At 42.7% G+C, this 19188-nt stretch overlaps 1 protein-coding gene across 1 annotated transcript in view; it reads left to right on the forward strand.

The window, feature by feature from the left end:
• LOC135086879 (sterol regulatory element-binding protein cleavage-activating protein) overlaps nucleotides 1-19188 on the forward strand; it is a 44545-nt gene that overhangs the window by 15421 nt on the left and 9936 nt on the right. The window contains exons 9-20 of the mRNA XM_063981711.1: nucleotides 1305-1461; nucleotides 2069-2162; nucleotides 3604-3764; nucleotides 4456-4529; nucleotides 4618-4655; nucleotides 5224-5354; nucleotides 5585-5990; nucleotides 7782-7959; nucleotides 9030-9134; nucleotides 11872-11981; nucleotides 13847-13994; nucleotides 16246-16391. Of these exons, the coding sequence (XP_063837781.1) occupies nucleotides 1305-1461; nucleotides 2069-2162; nucleotides 3604-3764; nucleotides 4456-4529; nucleotides 4618-4655; nucleotides 5224-5354; nucleotides 5585-5990; nucleotides 7782-7959; nucleotides 9030-9134; nucleotides 11872-11981; nucleotides 13847-13994; nucleotides 16246-16391 (1748 nt within the window). The remainder of the gene's footprint in view (nucleotides 1-1304; nucleotides 1462-2068; nucleotides 2163-3603; nucleotides 3765-4455; nucleotides 4530-4617; nucleotides 4656-5223; nucleotides 5355-5584; nucleotides 5991-7781; nucleotides 7960-9029; nucleotides 9135-11871; nucleotides 11982-13846; nucleotides 13995-16245; nucleotides 16392-19188) is intronic.

The following is a 19188-nucleotide window of genomic DNA, read 5'->3' on the forward strand; positions in this document are numbered from 1 at the left end:
CTTTTTCTAGACCCTCTGTATACTGTATACGAAATTGGCGGCTAATAGGCTGCGCGTACCCGACACTGTGACTGTTTTTCTATCGATAGTTATGCAACTCCAAACACTCCAGAACAAACACTCGTAGTAGTGTGCTCAACCAAGTCATTTCATGACCATAAGCAGTTGTAGCATTTTTATTTTTCAAATTATATACTTACAAATAATATCGATTATTCAAAGAGATATCCATAACTTACCAAATTCAATTATTTAAATAGAAATCAATATAATTTCAAGTTACTTGACCTCTATAACTAGTAATTACTATGAGTCACATTTGTTTTTCAGTTCAAAGTCTAGTTAAGTCATTGTTAAGGTGTCGAATTTGTTTCTCATTAACTTTTCAACACGCCCATCTTTAGTTTGCATATTTTTGAACATACAAATATCATAATTAGAAAACAGTATTTGCGCAAATGTGTATCTATACCTTAGTTCTTTAGAAATTTCCCTAAATGTAAACAAATATGGCCAACTGACATTGACGAATTTTTAGTCTATGTCAGTTGATCTACTAGTGATGCGACAAAATCTCTCGTTAATCGCAATTCTGTAAATGTCATTTACGGACTGCAACAGACGATTTGTATTAATTATTAAGATCAATCCCTCTTCTGATTGATGTTGAGATCAGTAATGTGATCGTCAAAATAGGATAGTGGGTCTAGACAAAGTGCACAATAAAATCGTAAACCAGTCGAAAAGTGGTCGAAAGGCCTTTTTTATGTGACACCGTCTGTATAATAAAGCTGAATTCAAAGACTTCTTCGCAAAGTGTGTTGTTGCATTTAATGAAGAAAAAATACATTGTTGAATATAACCTCGTTTATATTTTATTTTAAATTAATATTATCAAAGTAATTGGTAATTGAAATAATTGAATACTTGAAATAAAATCGATTAAATTTACAGATTATTATCTATGAATATTGTCTATGACTTACAGATTTTCCAGAGATAGGACCTAAATTTAAACGCCAGATGTCGATTTGACATTTTAACATGTAGCACAAATTTTCACCATCCAAATATTTTGTTAAAATATTTTATTTTCAATGTTAGATTTCATATTTGTTTCATCATGAGAATAAAGTTGGTTTCATAAGCTTGTGAAATAATGTGTATGATATTAAGAAAACGTGAGTATTATAGTGTAATTGTGTGCACAAGTGTTTGTTTACATCGATGGAAATTTCTAAAGAATTAGGGATTATGTACATGAATTGTCTCGTAAAGAAGATTGTTGTGTTTGTTGTCCGCAGACTTTGAGCTGATCGAAAGCAAGAATCAGCCCCACCAATGGGGCAAAGGAACCGACCTGCCCATCTACCCTACCACACCGATGGAAATCCTGCTACTGGCGATCCTGTGCACTATAAGCGTCGCCGTCATAGCTTACATGATGGTCGTGCTTTACAGGTATGATGCACTTCAAGAGATTATCGAAAAAACTTCACTTACTTATTTACAGTTTCATTGTATTTTTGCAGTTTAAGTTACTCGTAAATTAGGTATTGAAGCATATTTTATTGACAACATACTGTTTAATGATGACTAGAGAAACTATATGACTTACTAGCCGCCGCCCGCGACTTCGTACGTGTGGATCCCGTTTTGCCCCCTTAGGGGTGGAGTTTCGTAAAATCCGTTCTTAGTGAGCACCTACGTTTTAAAAGAAACCCCCATGCAACATTTTAGACTCCTAGCACTTGTAGTTTCTGAGATTTCGTGATGACTGAGTCAGTCAATAAGTGAGTGACCTTTCGCTTTTATAGATATCTAACTTTAAATAACTCAAATGTGACTGACTGACTGACATAGTGATCTATCAACGCACAGCCCAAACCACTGGACGGATCGGGCTGAAATTTGGCATGCAGGTAGATGTTATGACGTAGGCATCCGCTAAGAAAGGATTTTGTGAAACTCCACCTCTAAGAGGATAAAACGCGTACGAAGTCGCGGACGGCCGCTAGTATATGAATAAATCTGTTATGATACATACGTACATGTTCCATCTGTTTAGATGCGTGTGCTCCCGGCATTACGCGGAATGGCGGGCGTCGTGGAACGAAGACGACGAGAACAGGAAGATTCTCGCCAAGCAACCGGCTGTCCAGGTGAAGCATATCGAAAGTTCTTAAAGTTGTTAACCTGTGTGGTAAAAGATGTGACTTTTACCACCCAGGCCCGTTTCCTCCAAGGCAGAGCGGAGCGGAGTGGAGAAATGTCTTGAATAACCAGTCAGATTACATACATTGTCAATTTCATTAAATGTGAATGACATCTGATTGGTTGATCAAAATATTTCTCCGCCTTGGTGAAAACCGGGCCTCAAAGTTAACTAACGTCACTAACGAGTTACGAGTTGTAGACGCTTTTATATTTTAAACAGCAAAGAATTTTGGAATACTTGAGTACTATATGAGAATTTTTCAAAAGGATGCAATTTAATAAGCGTAGTTATAGGTTTCAATTAAACATTGTGTCCCTTAAAGAGTAGCATCTATTGCAAGTACAAACATTCTCAATATTTAGCTTGATGTGTTGATATTCCCTGAATGTAAGCCTTCATGACTTGACGTGTCCCTCTTAATAATACACTCGCTGGATATTTCCAGAGACTATTATTCCACTAACAATGTCGTTGTAAGGACTGCACACAACAAACCCGGCGGCTTTATTTCAAAATAAGCATATCAACGACACGCGTCGTTTAATGAAACGAAAACGTTCACATTTGAAGACTGCTCTTGCCTACTACCATAGAGATATAGAGAGATGCCAACTAATGCGCCGAGTTCGAAACTCAGTGTCGCATTAGAAATTCACACACACAAAGTAATCAAAATATGTGCTCATTATCCACTGCGGTATCAGTACTCAACCTTCGAATAATAGTACTACGCAAGCAGCGACGTCATAATGTAAACAGTTTACATAACTGGTTACATTATGACGTCGCTGCTGTCATCATTGCTGTCACGTGCAATGTGTTCTGTTTTTGGGCATATTGCTGCAACACCGGCCCCGCCCCCTTGTCACATCTCCATTTAGTTTCTGTGATCTGTACCAGGGATGTTATGGATATCCGTAACCGTAACCGAAACTTTCGGATATCCGAAATAAAAAAATATCCGAAATCGTAACCGTAACCGATTCAAAAGTTTCGGATAGTTTCGGATGTAGGCAGTTTAAATTATTTTTTGTATAGCATTATATGTAAAGGCATAACAGCCTGATAAATTTACCTTTATAATGCCATCTAGTATAAATTTTTATTTTTTTGTTACTTTTTATTTGATGTAAAGTGTGCGGCCATGAATGAACCGTGTTGGACAACTATTGCAAATTGCATTCTAAAGCACAGATATCCGTAACCGTAACCGAAACTTTCGGATATCCGAAATAAAAAAATATCCGTGACCGTAACCGAAAACGGTATAATATTATTCCTATATCCGTAACCGTATCCATAACCGAAACTACATATACTATAACTATATCCATAACATCCCTAATATGTACCTACTACATATCTCAAATTGTTATTCCCTCCAGTTGGTAATGGAGGCGGTGCCGCTAGTGGTGGCCGGCCACGTGCAGGAGGTGGAATGCCTGGTGACGGACGGCGAGAAGGTGGTCAGCTCCTGCCTGCAAGGCAACATCAAGGTGTGGGACTCGCAGAACGGGGAGATCGCCACCAACATCGACAGATGCGCGTGAGTGGTTCGTTACAAACAAACGGACTAAGTACTAACATCTTTCGTCCTCGATTCGGTAACCCAAAAATCCTGGGGGGCACCATTATGCCCGTTTTCACCATCAATCCCTAATTTTTAAGTGACCCCTATGTAAACAAAATTCCTGTTATTTGTTACCATAGGGGTCACTTAAAAATCAGGGATTGATGGTGAAAACGGGCATTAACCCCTCGCTATATGTATACCCAACTTGGTGGACTTATGAGGAGGGTGGGTCGGGTACCACCAACCCATGCTACGCCGCCACTGGTCCACTGCTGGACAAGCCACCCCTTGAGGGTCCTTGAGATTTCCTTGACAACCGGTCCATTTCGTCGAACACTGCCTTAGGCCCTTTTCACATGTCCATTATGTTTACTCTGCTTTAGTTTCTATTTTATTAGTGAACTAGCGGCAGCCCGCGATTTCGTACGCATGGATCCCGTTTTACCCCTAAAGGGTTGAATTTTGCAAAATCCTGTCTTAGTGAGCACCACGTTCTAAAAGGAACCCTCATGCAAAATGGTGTAGTAGTGTAATGGTAGTGGTAGTGAGATTCGTAATGAGTGGGTCAGTCAATGACCTTTCGCTTTTATTGTATAGATTATTTCTACTAGATGATTCTGCTGCTCAAATTCAACAATATGACAATAATTGACTTTTATTTCAGATTTTTCAAATTGCAAAATGAACTTTGTGGCAAAATCCAATCTAAGAAAACCAACTATCCCGAAGCTATAGAAGGTAATATTAATTTTATCATGTCACGCACATAACACATGCAATGTTTACGTTACAGGAACATACATTAAAATCTTGTATCTCTTTCCAGTTGTGCCAACTGCAGACCCTAATCGTGATCAAAATGAGGTATGTTAAATACACTATATTTAAACGTAGTTTTTTCTATTCTAAATGTAATTCCGCTGCTGTTCAAACACAGCTACAAATAATGTAAGGACTTCCTCTTACAGATTTAATTTTATTGTTAAAGAAGTGTTGAAATTGTTTGTGCTCGCATTTGTCATTATTGTAATAACCGCGTAAATAAGTGTTTGACCATTTACATATTTATGTAAGTTTTTTATGAGTAAAGCGCAAACAGGTATAGTTGTTGCAATTCACGAAGGCGAGTGAGCTTCACATGCGTGGCGTGGCTCGCTACTGAGGGCTTAGTGTGAGTTTACATCAAACGTCGTGTGAGCGCGTAAAAAATGTTATTTTTAGAAACTAAAATTTTTATAATATTTTTTTAACGCGCTCCCTAGTGAGGTCGTTTGATGTAAACTCACACTAAGCCCTCTGTTCGTTTTTCGAAAGTTTTGGCAGACATTACACTATCGTTATGTGCATGTACACGTACACAAACAAGTAAAGCTTACTCACTTTCGTGAGTTGCAAGAACTTTAACATAGTTAATGTGATTTTGATATTGCAGGGCATGCCACGGCTCCGCAAAGGTCTGAGCACGCATCTGAGCGGGCTGCGGTTCCGACCCGTGGCGCGCGACTCGCCGCCGCACCTTTCTGTGGCGGAAACCACCAAATATGACTTCGCCAAAAATTACAGGTCACTTTCATTCACCTCAATAGATGTGTTGACACCACCAATCAATTGACGTACTTTTAAAACTATCAAAACGAGAATATTCTTTTTAAAAAAATGTGATTTTGAATTATTGGGAAATGGTGTCAAATAGTAAAAATATAACCCTTTTGTAACATTTTTGTTTTTGGGTTGTATTGTCGTAGTTAGCTAACAAGTGCATGCATATTTTAATATACCCATCTTGGTTCCAGAGATCTTTACTGCAGCGACCAACACGACGATTTGTATAGTAGCTACGAATCCAAAGAAAACGTGGACACTAGCAATATAAATATTATTCATCGTGACTCATTAAATAGTGCAGTGAAAGACAGTGAAATGTGCGACGATAACATTTACATTACGCAGACGAACGATAGTGTCGTGCCTAGTTTACGGAATAGGAATAAGAGTAGGTTTGTGTGTAATAGTGGTGCTGAAAACGTTAGGACAGAGTGTGAAGTGACGAACACGGAGGCTGTGACAAACTCAAATCCAAAGGGGACGCCTATAACAGAATCTCCAGTATGGTGCATGGACTTTTGCAATGATTTAATTATATTAGGGTGTGCAGACGGCAGAATCGAGTTTTGGGAGGCGAGCTCTGGGAAATTCATGGTAAGTTATTGATAACTCTACCTATAATTTCTCAAATAAGTGAAGCGACAACTACAAACTGGACAACACATTAAATGGACTGTCGTTTGCGGTGTTTTTGGACCGATACGACCTGCAAGCTTTCAAGAAGAGAACCTTAAAGGCCTGTAACGCCCCTGGGACTGCAGGTGTCTTTGGGTGACGGTAATCACTTACCATCAGGTGATCCGTCTGCTCGTTTGCCTCCTGTCACATAAAAAAAAACTATAATACAAAACATACTCCATAATAAATAAACTCTTCGAAGTGTCTGTCAGGAATTGAGAATGTTACTAGGTATGCAAAATCACTTGAAACCTATGTTACAGTTAAGCTTTTACATTTACAAATACATTAGTTTTTATTTTATTAAAAAATACCCAGTAGTTATGATTTTATAGGCATTCAAAGTTCGCTTAAATATTGAGTCCCGCCGATGGTCACGTGACCCCGCGTGACGTACATTCACAGTGTCCGCTCACTAGAAAACGGATATAAACATACTTAAATACATTTTTTTTTGTAAATACAAACTTATTATAGATATTAACACCCAGACCCATCACAGAAATTAAAATTGAACCAAACCCAAACTTGATGCGATTGTGTCGTTTTATTGCGAACTAGCGGCCGCTCGCGACTTCGTACGCGTGGATCCCGTTTTACCCCCTTCATCTATCTTACGCGGTTTAGATTTTTTCATACAAATGTTTTTTCCCGCTAACTCCCGTTCCCGTGGGAATTTTGCAATATCCTGTTGTAACTAAGCTTTACGTTTACTAAGGTACCTGCATGCCAAATTTCAAGCGTCTAACTTAAGCGGTTAAGATTTTTCATACAAAAGGATTTTCCCGCTAATTCCCGTTCCCGTGGGAATTCCTAAGTATACTATAACCTGCCCAGGAGTATGAAGAATAATTATACCAAGTTTCGTTAAAATCCGTCAAGTAGTTTTTGTTTCTATAAGGAACATACAGACAGACAGACGGACAGACAGACAGACAGACAAAAATTTTACTGATTGCATTTTTGGCATCAGTATCGATCACTAATCACCCCCTGATAGTTATTTTGAAAATATATTTCATGTACAGAATTGACCTCTCTACAGATTTATTATAAGTATAGATTACCTTCCAGCTCCATCATTAGACCCTGATTACTATATAGAATTAAAATACTCATCAATACAAAACGAACGAGCCCAAACTCGATGCATTTAAGTCGTTTTATTATAGAGTTCCTATGGCCACCTTCCAGCTCCATCATCAGATCAGCTCCATGTCATCATAATATTGCATGGTCATCCAAATCACATGTGTTTGCGAAATTTCAGCTTAATCGGTTGCCTGGAAGTGGGTCTTAATTCAGCTTGCAAGATTCCGTCCATACAAATATGAGCCAGTCACTGTAATATGACGTCACGCGCATAAAATGGCGGGCCGGCCGCCGCCCGCACTTTTAAAATTCAATATCTTGGAAACTAATTGACGTATCGAAATAATTCTTTCATGTGTATTTCTAATTTTTAACAGAGAATACAGAAAGCTAAAAAACAAAATTAGTGAACATTCTTCATTATTTTTCTTACACACAAAGTCGTACCATTTTATCTTTCGACACTGTTGGTACTAAGGCGAACAATGTATGTACGAATAACATTGTATGATATGGACGCTTTACTTTTCTCCAAGAAGCTTGAACTTTTACTGCAATATTTGTAGGACTATTATAAACCTGATATGAATCATATGATAATGTTGTTGTTTTCAGTGCGTGTATTGGGGCGCGGCACGGCAGGCGGGCGTGACGCACGTACGGGCGCTAGCGGGCGCGCGGCGCGTGGTGGCGGCGTCGCTGGCGGGCGCGCTGACGCTGCTGCGGCTCGACGCCTACAACGCGGCCTCGGGCGCGCACGTCGACTGGCGCTTCAGCACCGCGCACCGCCGCAGTGAGCCACTTGTAGCTCTGTAGGGACACGCGAGCGGCTCGCTGCGGGCTCGCTGACGCTGCTGCGGCTCGACGCCTACAACGCGGCCTCGGGCGCGCACGTCGACTGGCGCTTCAGCACCGCGCACCGCCGCAGTGAGCCACTTGTAGCTCTGTAGGGACACGCGAGCGGCTCGCTGCGGGCTCGCTGACGCTGCTGCGGCTCGACGCCTACAACGCGGCCTCGGGCGCGCACGTTGACTGGCGCTTCAATCTGTCAGAAACTGCGCAACCGTTGACAGTTTTGCATCTTTTGTCGTATACAAGCCTCCAATAAATATTTTATTTTCATATAATCAATATTATGAAATCAGCCATTCCCTGCGCTCCGAGCCCCCTTCGGCCTGATGTTGCCCAGTATCACTTCGAAACGTTGCCGAACGATTGCGACAGCAAGGCGAAGCGAGTATGCGGTGATACTAAAACATGACACCTTATGGTGACGCGCACGAAACAGGCGGCGGCTTAGCGGGGCCATCGCTATACTATTTCTCATCGCCTCGCCCCGCCTATCGCTCGGCCGTCGCCTGTTTCGTGCCCGTAGACTAAGTTAGGTAGCGGTCGCAATCTCCTGTCTCGATCGCTGGTTGTATCTACCGCGGAGTAATCCGTCGCCTAATGCGACACACGCCATCTTATTTATTTAATTTGATAGTCAATTACGAAGACATCTCACTAATTTCTCTAGCTAATCTCTATGCTAATGTTTATCTAGACAATTTTATGCAGCTTACTATTTTATTTATTATACCAATGGTCCGTGACCCTCACTCGGCATGGGACACACTGAAAACCAGCGCCGTGGCCTTCGTCAGCGTGGGCCACGGCATATACTGAGTGGGGTCCCGTTGCAGTGGGCATCTTGTTGGTGAATGGGTGGCACTGCTCAGTTTACTCTCGTTTCTATTTTTTTTTTCTTCCATTATTATGTGCCACTGTCATGTCTATGTAATTGCCTGTATTTGTGTGATGTCCATTGTAATAAATGTATCTTTCTTTCTAATCTTAATACATATTGTGTTGTTCCTTCAGCGCACAAACGCACGGGCTCGGCGGGGTCGCTGCGTGCGTGCGCCGAGGAGCAAGCGCCCGCGCGCATGAGCTTCGCCTACGGTGCCGACATCTCCGACGGAGAAGGTAATATTTAGATAAAAATACTAAACTCCGATTAACATTCTTAGGCAGGGTACTCACCTGCCATGTAGCACGTAACGTTGCATGTAACGTGTCCAACCTTCAAGTGAGTACGGCTCGTCCACGGTCATCGCGTATCTGGCTGCGAGCTCCTGAATCCTACTGCGAGCCGCCTTTGTGCTCGCAGTGATACCGCCCATAGTAACTTGTATGGGACTGTGTGTCGTTCTAACATGACCAATGACGTTCTGAGATATCTTAGGGACCCTTTGAAATTATTGTTAAATAAAAGCACTGTTTGATTGAAATGTGAGAACATAAAGAGGCTTGCATATTCCCTACTAGCTTTCCGCCCGCGGCTTCGCCCGCGTGGAATTTTGTCTGTCACAGAAAAACTTTATCGCGCGCGTCCTTGTTTCAAAAACCGGGATAAAAACTATCCTATGTCCTTTCCCGGGACTCAAACTATCTCTATGCCAAATGGCAATGCCAGATTTTGTATGGAAGGCGGCGTCTTTTTTTTTCGCGCGGCCATCGACCAAACTTTGTTTTTTGATTACAAAATAGTGTAATAAACTAAACTTACTATGTCATGTATACCTCTAAACTCAGTCTGCTGAACTGAGTTACGAGCATTAGAAGTTTGATGATTTTACATACTACACTTGCGAGCAAAAGTATGGAATCACTTACATGAAGTTGTTTCCACGCGATCTTGTGTACTAACCAATTTGTTAGTAACAAAAAAAGTAGCACCATTTTAAAGATTAAACTTTTAACTTTAAATTGATACCAAATTCATTTAAATCACATCAGTATTTAAAAAGATATCCCGCCTAATGTGAAGAAGTAAGGAAAAAGACATGTATCAACTGTTTGATACGTCGCGAGTTGCGGCCTATTTACCCCCCATAAAAGCAAGTGTTTTCAGATTTTTGCTTTCACACGTTGATCCATACACATCTCCGCTTCTTTTGACACTTTACCTGGGATTCTACACCTTCAGAAGCAGCACAAATCGTTGCACTATTGCAAGAAGGGCTCAGCCAGCGGGCTGTCGCACATCAGCTCCACATAAGCCAGTCCTGGGTTTCGAAAGTTTTAAGACGCTTTCAGGAGACTGGTGGCTTTATCCCGAGACCAAGTTCTTAACATTGCCGGTGCACATCGCAGAGGGAAAACCGTTTTTTCATTTCAACTTCTCTACGAAATCGTCATTTGACTGGTATCGACGTCCAACAAGAGCTCAGAAATGTTCGTAGGATAGCTGTTAGCAAGTGGACAGTTCGTCTAAGATATAAACAATAGAATTTGACTCCAAAAAGGCCTGCCACAGGCTTGAAACTGACGGCAGGTCACCGATAAGCACGCTTTCAATTTGCTCCTACACATCTCGATGGGAAGTCGAGCAAGCCACCCCCATAAGCCAATGTTTTAACGAACCAGCACTGCACAAATCGCTCCCCAGGCCGTCTATAGACCCGACCTCTTCGACTGCTGCACTGCAAAAACAGTCTGCATTCATCGGAGAACAAAACTCGCCTCCATTACTCGCCTTCCGAGTGCGAGCTAATTGAAAGCGTGCTTGTCGGTGACCTGCCGTCAGTTTCCAGCCTGTGGTAGGCCTTTTTGGAATAAAATTTTATTGCTCCATATCTTAGACGAACTGTGCACTCGCTAACAGCTATCCTACGAACATTTCTGAGCTCTTGCTGGACGTCGATACCAGTCAAATGACGATTTCATAGACAGGTTGACATGAAAAAACGGTCATCGCTCTGCGATGTGCACCGGCGCTGTTCAGAACTTGGTCTCGGGATAAAGCCACCAGTCTCCCAAAAGCGTCTTAAAACTTTCGAAACCCAGGACTGGCTTATGTGGAGCTGACGTGCGACAGCCCGCTGGCTGAGCCCTTCTTGCAACAGTGCAACGATTTGTGTTGCTTCTGTAGGTGTAGAATCCCAGGTAAAGTGTCAAAAGAAGCTGAGATGTGTATGGATTAACGTGTGAACGCAAAAATCCGAAAACACGTGCTTTTATAGGAGGTAAATATGCCGCAACTGGCGACGTATCAAACAGTTGGTACATGTCTTTTTTCTTACTTCTTCACATCAGCCGGGATATCTTTTTAAATACCGGTGTGATTTAAATGAATTTGGTATCAATTTAAAGTTAAAAGTTTAATCTTTAAAATGGTGCTACTTTTTTTGTTACTAAAAAATTCGTTAGTACACAAGATCGCGTGGAAACAACTTCATGTAAGTGATTCCATACTAATGCTCGCGAGTGTAGAAATTGCAAAAAAATATTACGCTAATTTTTTATTGCGCTGATTCTGCTCCATACTGATGTCTGGAGCCTTTAATGGATGGTATTGTTTGTTTACACATACAATGTCACTATTTTGTTGCAATTTCTTACAAAACTTGCGCGCAAAAGGCAAACTTAATATGTAAAATCATCAAACTTTTAACACTCGTAACTCAGTTCAGAGTGAGTTTAGAGGTATACATGTCATAGTAAGTTTGGTTTATTACACTATTTTGTAACTAAAAAACAAGGTTTGGTCGATGGCCGCGCGAAAAAAATGACGCCAATTTCCGGCAGACTTTTCATCAAAATCAGTTCAGTGGTTTAGTCGTGAAAGCGGGACAGACAGACAGACAGAGTTAGTTTCGCATTGATAATAATAGTATAGATGGATTGGTGGTGTCAAATCTGGAATCCCACTGGTTCGCAGAGGTGGTGTGCGTGCGGCTGGCGCACTGCAGGCCGCACCAGCAGCCCATCACCGAGATGCACTCCGAAGGCGGCCGCGTGCTCACCGGCGGACAGGACCACGTGCTCAAGGTAACGACGGACAGTTGGCATTTGGCATCTAGACCAGGGATGTTATGGATATCCGTAACCGCAACCGAAACTTTCGGATATCCGAAACCGTAACCGTAAGCGATTCAAAAGTTTCGGATGTAGGCAGTTTAAATTGTTTTTTGTATAGCATTATAAAATGTAAAGGCCTGATTTACCTTTATAATGCCATCTAGTATCAATTTTTATTTTTTTATTACTTTTTTATTCGATGTAAAGTGTGCGGCCATGAATGAACCGTGTTAGACAACTATTGCAAATTGCATTCTAAAGCACATATATCCGTAACCGTAACTGAAACGTTCGGATATCCGAAATAAAAAGATATCCGTAACCGGTATAATATTATTCCTATATCCGCAACCGTATCCATAACCGAAACTACAATATCTATAACATCCCTAATTTAGACCGCTTTCTGACTTGTCGGCGCGGCAGCGGAACGATATCAGGGGGCGTAGTGTGAGTTTACATCAAACGTATTCGATATCGAGTGCGTCAAAAAATCTATGAAGATTTTAGTTCTTGAAAGTATCCACTAGGGGCGCTGCACAATAAGTAACATTTAATGTAATTTTTTTACGCAGTCAATATCGAATACGTTTGATGTAAACTCACACTAAGCCTCACGCCAAACGCACGCTCGTCATACGTATTACGCATATTGGGTCAGTGCCGCGCCAATCAGGAACGCTCCATTGAAGTAGCGCTCGGTAAACTTTCGGTACCGCATATGCCGAGCGTGCTGATGTCGTGTCGTCGTGCCGCTACCGCGCCGACAAGTCAGAAAGCGGCATTAATCTTCACGCGACCCTCTCTAAATCACAACAAGCAAATGGAGAGTGGAGCTGATATAGACCGATAGATTTGCATATCGAAGTAGAAATGGGCAGGGCATATAGCACATATACCTGACGGCGGATGGGGCTGTAATAGAGGTCCCGTGCTTACACCTTCAAGCGCAGCGTGGGACCGACAACCTCATAAAGGTAGCAGGGAGGCCCTGGATGCAGGCAGCTGCCAACCGACCAATCTGGAAATCATTAGGGAAAGCCTATGTTGGCTAGCTGGGTTGGGAAGGCCTTAATTTCGCATATTTTTTTTTGCGACATTTACGACATTCGTTTTATGACATTTAAGGGAAAAAAAAATTGCTTTGTTTGAATATAAATTGATATTGTGCTGTGTACTGTCAGGCCTGTTCATCTCCGCGAGTTTACATCGAAAACAAAACACGCACGATGGCCCACCTACAGGATACTATTCGACGAGGCCTCACATACGAGCGAACATTGACTCACGCACGCGTATTCTTGTGTATAATGGAAGAAAATAAAGAAAATGGTGTACTAAATACTGTGCAGTATTTAACTGCCTAAATAACAATAAAAACACAGAATGTACTTTTTTAAGTTGCCTCAAGACACTGAGAGGTAAATAAGTAGTTAATATATTTCATGATAATTCATGCTAAATCATGTATTTCCTCCGCCATTTTCCGCAGTTTGGCACCTCACGTCACCATCATTTTACCGAAGTCAGCCCTATAGCTTCGGCGCAGTGCCGATCACTGACGTTTTTCAACAAAATGGTGCTTGACTCTTGAGACAGGCTAAATTACACCATATTGTTAATGACATTGAGCATACATTTTTTTAAATACCTTCGCGAAGTAAAACTTCTGTACGTAGTACTTATTATTATTCTGTGGTACTGTCCTTAAATAATGATTGTGATCAGCTAGGTCCTTATATGAGAATACAGTCAACAGCATATCAGACTACATTTTTGTTGGGAAAATGGCTCCTATTCCAACGACTTAACTCCTAAGATGTGTTGATGTGCAGGTGTTCTCGAGCGCAGACCTGAGCGCGCTGTTCACGCTGCACGGGCACTGCGGGCCCATCACCAGCTGCTTCATCGACCGCGCCACGCCCACGATCGCCGGCAGCGGCTCGCAGGACGGCCTGCTCTGCGTCTGGGACCTGCACACCGGTACGCAGCACTAATATTACATTAGCAATACAGCGACAGACAGGAGTAGCCAGGCTGTGTGCGAGCTATGCTGCTTCATCGACCGCGCCACGCCCACAATCGCCGGCAGCGGCTCGCAGGACGGCCTGCTCTGCGTCTAGGACCTGCACACCGGTACGCAGCACTAATATTACATTAGCAATACAGCGACAGACAGGAGTAGCCAGGCTGTGTGCGAGCTATGCTGCTTCATCGACCGCGCCACGCCCACAATCGCCGGCAGCGGCTCGCAGGACGGCCTGCTCTGCGTCTAGGACCTGCACACCGGTACGCAGCACTAATATTACATTAGCAATACAGCGACAGACAGGAGTAGCCAGGCTGTGTGCGAGCTATGCTGCTTCATCGACCGCGCCACGCCCACCATCGCCGGCAGCGGCTCGCAGGACGGCCTGCTCTGCGTCTGGGACCTGCACACCGGTACGCAGCACTAATATTACATTAGCAATACAGCGACAGACAGGAGTAGCTAGCTAGGCTGTGTGCGAGCTATGCTGCTTCATCGACCGCGCCACGCCCACCATCGCCGGCAGCGGCTCGCAGGACGGCCTGCTCTGCGTCTGGGACCTGCACACCGGTACGCAGCACTAATATTACATTAGCAATACAGCGACAGACAGGAGTAGCTAGCTAGGCTGTGTGCGAGCTATGCTGCTTCATCGACCGCGCCACGCCCACCATCGCCGGCAGCGGCTCGCAGGACGGCCTGCTCTGCGTCTGGGACCTGCACACCGGTACGCAGCACTAATATTACATTAGCAATACAGCGACAGACAGGAGTAGCTAGCTAGGCTGTGTGCGAGCTATGCTGCTTCATCGACCGCGCCACGCCCACCATCGCCGGCAGCGGCTCGCAGGACGGCCTGCTCTGCGTCTGGGACCTGCACACCGGTACGCAGCACTAATATTACATTAGCAATACAGCGACAGACAGGAGTAGCTAGCTAGGCTGTGTGCGAGCTATGCTGCTTCATCGACCGCGCCACGCCCACCATCGCCGGCAGCGGCTCGCAGGACGGCCTGCTCTGCGTCTGGGACCTGCACACCGGTACGCAGCACTAATATTACATTAGCAATACAGCGACAGACAGGAGTAGCTAGCTAGGCTGTGTGCGAGCTATGCTGCTTCATCGACCGCGCCACGCCCACCATCGCCGGCAGCGGCTCGCAGGACGGCCTGCTCTGCGTCTGGGACCTGCACACCGGTACGCAGCACTAATATTACATTAGCAATACAGCGACAGACAGGAGTAGCTAGCTAGGCTGTGTGCGAGCTATGCTGCTTCATCGACCGCGCCACGCCCACCATCGCCGGCAGCGGCTCGCAGGACGGCCTGCTCTGCGTCTGGGACCTGCACACCGGTACGCAGCACTAATATTACATTAGCAATACAGCGACAGACAGGAGTAGCTAGCTAGGCTGTGTGCGAGCTATGCTGCTTCATCGACCGCGCCACGCCCACCATCGCCGGCAGCGGCTCGCAGGACGGCCTGCTCTGCGTCTGGGACCTGCACACCGGTACGCAGCACTAATATTACATTAGCAATACAGCGACAGACAGGAGTAGCTAGCTAGGCTGTGTGCGAGCTATGCTGCTTCATCGACCGTGCCACGCCCTCGTCTGGGACCTGCACACTGGACACTGAGACACTATTATGAAATTTATTTGTCTTGACAATCTTACTTGACACTTTCTTGTTCTAAGGAATTTTTATTAAATAATTTTATACTTAATACATGAGTTAAATGACTATCGTCCGTATTCACAAACGATTCTTGCTTAAGTGAAACAAAGCGTTGAATAGAGCTCTGTGATTGGTTCGTGTGTCACCCTGTGCGTCTACGCGCACTGTGACACCTCAAAGTAATGTTTGTGAATACGGGCGTATTCTTAAACTAACTGATGTATCTTAAGGGGGACCCCTCCTCCTCTAAAAACTGATAAATCTGGAAAAAATCATAATAATACTACTTTTCATGAATTTTCAAGGAAAACTATAACGGTCCAAGGTTTTCGGTATGTCAAAGTCCCCCGACTTTAATATACATACCTCCACAAAATCACAGCTCTCTAGTGCCAATGTTTTCAAGCAAAACCTTGGACAGACAGACAGACAGAGAGACATAACGAAACTATAAGGGTTCCTTGTCAGAACTACGGAACCTTAAAAAGTAGTGTATCATAAGCATTGAAGGTGTGTTTCGTTGCAGGCGCATGCCTGTACAGTATGCAAGCTCACGACGGCGCGGTGACGTCACTGGCCTACACTGCGTCGTACGTCGTGTCGGCGGGCGCGGACGAGCGGCTCTGCATCTGGGACCGCTTCCAGGGACACATGCTGAACTCCGTGCACATCGTAAGTCGCGCTCGTAGACGTTACCATGAAGTTAATATTCCTTCGTAATATAGCAACAACCACGAGCTGTCAAACGAAACCAATTTGGATGACACTTGTGTGTCAGTGTCAGGATAGTTCACTGTTTTGTACCATAAATCAATCACTGAACCAGTCTACCACATTTCTGAAGCACTATTTCTCATAAACATCCACGATTTCACGAATTCTGAAAATATATCAGAGTTCAAATTTTCAGCGTGCCACTACGTGCCTGTGAACTGTCAAATAGTTGCAATAAAACGGTTCTGTTTGTCGTGACGGTGATGGTATCACGCAACTCTTTTTATCACACAGTGTTGCTGTTAATGACATCTCGCTCGCTCAGTTCTTTTTTGTTTTATTCCACTAGGTATATCAACTTTATGGCGGGTGTATTTGATTGTATGCAAAATCGCTGCACGTGAAGTTTAAGGCAACGGCCTTTGAGTTGCCGCTTGACCCCAGGCTGCCTCTAGTGGAGATCCGGCTTAAGGCGATTAGAGTCCTCAATGACCTTGGGCGTTTGACCTTCACGCCGCGAGCAACACCCGCGTACCCCGCACCAAAAACTCCGATTTGACACCGATCAAAAATACACGGGCATAGGTAGATACAGAATAGAAGCTCTTTCTTCATACATTACTGCCTATTATTTTAAACTTAAATTGATGAACCTTGATGTCGGTGTCATTTAACTCAGGCGTAAAGGTATTTAATAAAAATAACAAAATCCATGAACATTTTGTACGGGATAAAATTTTATTTTATTTTTCGTAAATTTTCTAATGCTTTTGTCGGTTCAGTCGTTCTCGAAATTTGAACAAACCCGACTTTATTACAAGCTTTTATTTGCTTGCAATTTATGATGTATGTAGGTAATTACATAAATGTTTGTTCGGGTGGAATCTGGCAAGCTAGACCAACTTCCTGACGACAACTAGGCTAGATGACAAAATTTCAATTATTTGTCCGTCAGACAGATAATTAAAAAATATGAGATTTTTTATTTTCTTTCATAATTAAATAATAACAGTGCTACATCGAGTTGAAATGGCGCGATACGCCACGCTTGAGTAGAATTTTTACTTAAATGTGACGTCACGCGACATTTCAACTCAATATAATACTGTTATTATTCGATTATGGAAAAAATTAAAAAATATGAGTCTAATGTTTTCTAATTATCTGTCTGACGGACAAATAATTGAACACCCTGTATAAGCAAGTACCTAATGTTATGTAAGTACGCTACTTTGAAAATCACGAGTCTTCAATTCTCTAAGGTAAACTGCAGGGTCTGATGATGGAGCTGGAATGTAGCCATAGGAATAGGCTAGTTTCTTAAAAAAAGACTTTTGGTCCGTCAATTTTACATTATCAAAAAATATTGGACACAGGATATTTTTATTTGTCAATTAAACAAGAGGAGGCCTTTGTCCAGCAGTGGACGTCATTTGGCTGAAACGAACGAACGAACGAAACAAGTAATTACGAAGATATGATGCGATGAAATTCCGCGTGACGCACAGTAGTTTGATTTTAAAAATAGGTGGACATAGGATCGAAAGTCATAATTTCACCGAAACAAAAATTGTTTTGGATAGCATTTTGAATGCTGATCAACATTTGCCATTATACATTTTTCGATAAAACGAGCCTTTCATGCTTAAAAAAAATATGACAAGAAAATTTGTATGGAGAAAAATCATTTATATTTTTTTTCTGGCTACTGTTGCAAACTGTAGCGGTCAAACCTTATGTAGTCGTAAGTACCTATGGTGGCAAATATTACTACATAAATACTTTTTGCGGGCACGCGCGGCCAAGCGAGTAATGGACATGCAAAATTTTAAATATTTTTATTTATGGATTATTGATTTTAATGCACTTAAAGTAATTATTAATAGAAAAATATACTTAGTCTAACTTACTACAGCCCCCTATTACCTCATTTCACGCCAAAATCTTTCAAACTAGAACCTACGTTTGTAGGTACTAGGTAGCCTAAGTCGATTATTGACAATAAAATATTCACTACTGGTCTACTGGTTATGGTGTAAGGAAGATTAGGTAGATATCTACCCTTTACCTAGCTATGTACCTACTTCTTGGCACTTATAATACCGACAGACATGATTAAAAAAAGTCTTCAAGCAAGAACCCTTGACTTCAATGGTTATGAAAGATTTTTTTACTTTCTAGAGTAGTCCTGAATAGATCCCTTAAATCATTTTGACTGTCATAATCGATTACAGTAGGTAGTGGGTTCAGTAAGAGTTTCAACCCATATAGTAATCAATACATTTTTATGGCTCTTTATTCAAGTTAGTCGAATAATTCCATCATAAATGGGAATATCCGTAACCCTCTTCCACACATTATTCATCATCCATCATCATTTCAACCTTAGGACGTCCACTGCTGGACATATGCATCCCCCAATGATTTTCACAATGGCCGCTTGGTGGTGGCCTGCATCCAGGGTCTTCCTGCTACCTTTATGAGGTCGTCAGTCCACCTTGTGGGTGGACGTCCTACGCTGCGCATTCCGGTACGTGGCCTCCAGAACCTTGCTGCCCCATCGGCCATTACTTCTGCGTATTATGCCACTTTAGCTTGCTAATCCGTTGGGCTATGTCAGCGACTTAAGTTCGTTTATGGATCTCCTCCTCATTTCTGATTCGATCTCGTAAATAAACATCGAACAACCTCTCCATAGCACGTTGTGCAATTTTGAGCTTATTTATAAGGCCTATATTGAGAGGTCACGTTTCCG

Source organism: Ostrinia nubilalis, chromosome Z (genome assembly GCF_963855985.1).
Source record: "Ostrinia nubilalis chromosome Z, ilOstNubi1.1, whole genome shotgun sequence".
Taxonomy (NCBI): Eukaryota; Metazoa; Arthropoda; class Insecta; order Lepidoptera; family Crambidae; genus Ostrinia; species Ostrinia nubilalis.